Raw genomic sequence first — 1,921 nt, forward strand, 5'->3', positions numbered from 1 at the left:
CATTAAAATTTCAAAAACTATAAGTTTTACAGGCACCAAAATGCATAGCCATCATTTGGCACAGGAGCTTTACGGAAATAAATTACATTGGCAGCTCTAGGACAAAGTATGCAGGAGGAGAAGCATGGCAAMGTTGAGATGACTTGGATGGGAAACGAATCACAATAGTGTGCATTGGCAATGCACACTGATGAAGAATAAAGAGAAACATGAAAACAATAGTGTGAATGCTGGAGGCTTTCACACTATTATATTATAAAACATGAGGTAAAGTTATCCTTTTTGAAATTTAATTGGTGCATTTTAAGTGTATTTATTTATTTTTGCTTTTATTTCTATTTATGTCAGTTTCGGTCCTCCATAATAAAGGAGGTGTCTGTAAGGTTTGTATGTAAATCCTATCAGGAGAAGGTCTCCCTTTAATTTGTGGGTCCTGGGTTTTTAGCAAGTCTTCTGTTAAATCAAAATCTGCTGCTTCTGTCTGTATAAGCCCTAAAACTGCTCAGTTTCAAGTTAAAAATCCTAGTTTTTATGTTTTCATTGAATCTTGGCTGTCTGGACTGGGTCAGGAGGTAAAGCAGGTGGATTTGGACCTGAAACTGTCAACGACATACTGATCTGGTAAAAACTGATGGAAGGTGTCTGACCTCTGCCTCGTTCTCACAAACTGTTGTCTTCAAGGAAAATAAACATTTGATGTAAACAGACTTTAAGACACACGGAGACAGGAAGTCCTCGAGGATGGACCGTCACACTGAGACACAAAGACAGGAAGACTCACAGGAGCAGCCAAGGCGTGGCCGGCCAGGCACAGGACGAAGACTATCCACACCCTCATCTTCAAAGTCTGAAAGACAGAAATCATTTTTATTTTCTTAATTTTACAGAGAGWAACATGAAAAATAAACCATAAAATATTGTCTTTAAATCATCAAAGGAACAAGTCGACAGACTCTGTGTGAAACCGATAAAAAGCCTCTCTGTCGGTGTTTCCTCTTCCTCTCGTCTCAAAGATAAAATTAAAGATCTTTTCTTCGGTGACGGAGCATGGACACGTTTAGTCTTCCACACAATCTCCACAATCAGCTGAGTTTCAGACAACGTTCGGCTCATGAGGGAGAGCTTCATCTGASATCTGAGCTGATCTGCAAACAGCCGACTGTAACTTTCCTTTTCGTCTGCTTTCACAGAAACGTCTCCAGCAGACCGATGGAGGTGAAATGATCTGYGAGATGAAGGAATTCTGAATTCTTCTCTCGGGATGAAAAGGATTCTTGATGCGTCTGAACAGGACGACATGTTCTGACACGAGCCGAAAACACGTCTGAGATGCTGGCGACAAATCTGTGATGGAAACGAGCCGACAACAGTTAGCTTCTGAGTTAAAACTAATTCTGTCCGAGAAAAGGCTGGAAAACATGATTCACTAGTTCTCTAGCTTTCTGCTTCTTTTAGCTTTCATCTAATGTTCTGCTGGTTTTAGCTTGTAGCTAGTGTTCTGCTTCTTTTAGCTTTCATCTAATGTTCTGCTAGTTTTAGCTTGTAGCTAGTGTTCTGTTTCTTTAGCTTGTATCTAATGTTCTGCTAGTTTTAGCTTGTAGCTAGTGTTCTGTTTCTTTTAGCTTTCATCTAATGTTCTGCTAGTTTTAGCTTGTAGCTAGTGTTCTGCTGGTTTTAGCTTGTAGCTAGTGTTCTGCTTCTTTTAGCTTTCATCTAATGTTCTGCTGGTTTTAGCTTGTAGCTAGTGTTCTGCTTCTTTTAGCTTTCATCTAATGTTCTGCTGGTTTTAGCTTGTAGCTAGTGTTCTGCTTCTTTTAGCTTTCATCTAATGTTCTGCTGGTTTTAGCTTGTAGCTATTTTCTAACCGTATTTTGCTTCTTTTAGTAGCTTGGAGATATTGTTCTGCTTCTTTTAGCTTTTA

The 1,921-nt window shown here is 39.3% G+C and overlaps 1 protein-coding gene across 1 annotated transcript in view; it reads right to left on the reverse strand.

The window, feature by feature from the left end:
• The window catches only part of sparc (secreted protein, acidic, cysteine-rich (osteonectin)), a gene marked incomplete in the record, with an annotated part of 21,101 nt that overhangs the window by 13,548 nt on the left and 5,632 nt on the right, over positions 1 to 1,921 (reverse strand). The window contains 1 exon segment of the mRNA XM_014028947.1: positions 782 to 847. Within this exon segment, the coding sequence (XP_013884401.1) occupies positions 782 to 838 (57 nt within the window).

Source organism: Austrofundulus limnaeus, unplaced genomic scaffold (genome assembly GCF_001266775.1).
Source record: "Austrofundulus limnaeus strain Quisiro unplaced genomic scaffold, Austrofundulus_limnaeus-1.0 Scaffold833, whole genome shotgun sequence".
Taxonomy (NCBI): Eukaryota; Metazoa; Chordata; class Actinopteri; order Cyprinodontiformes; family Rivulidae; genus Austrofundulus; species Austrofundulus limnaeus.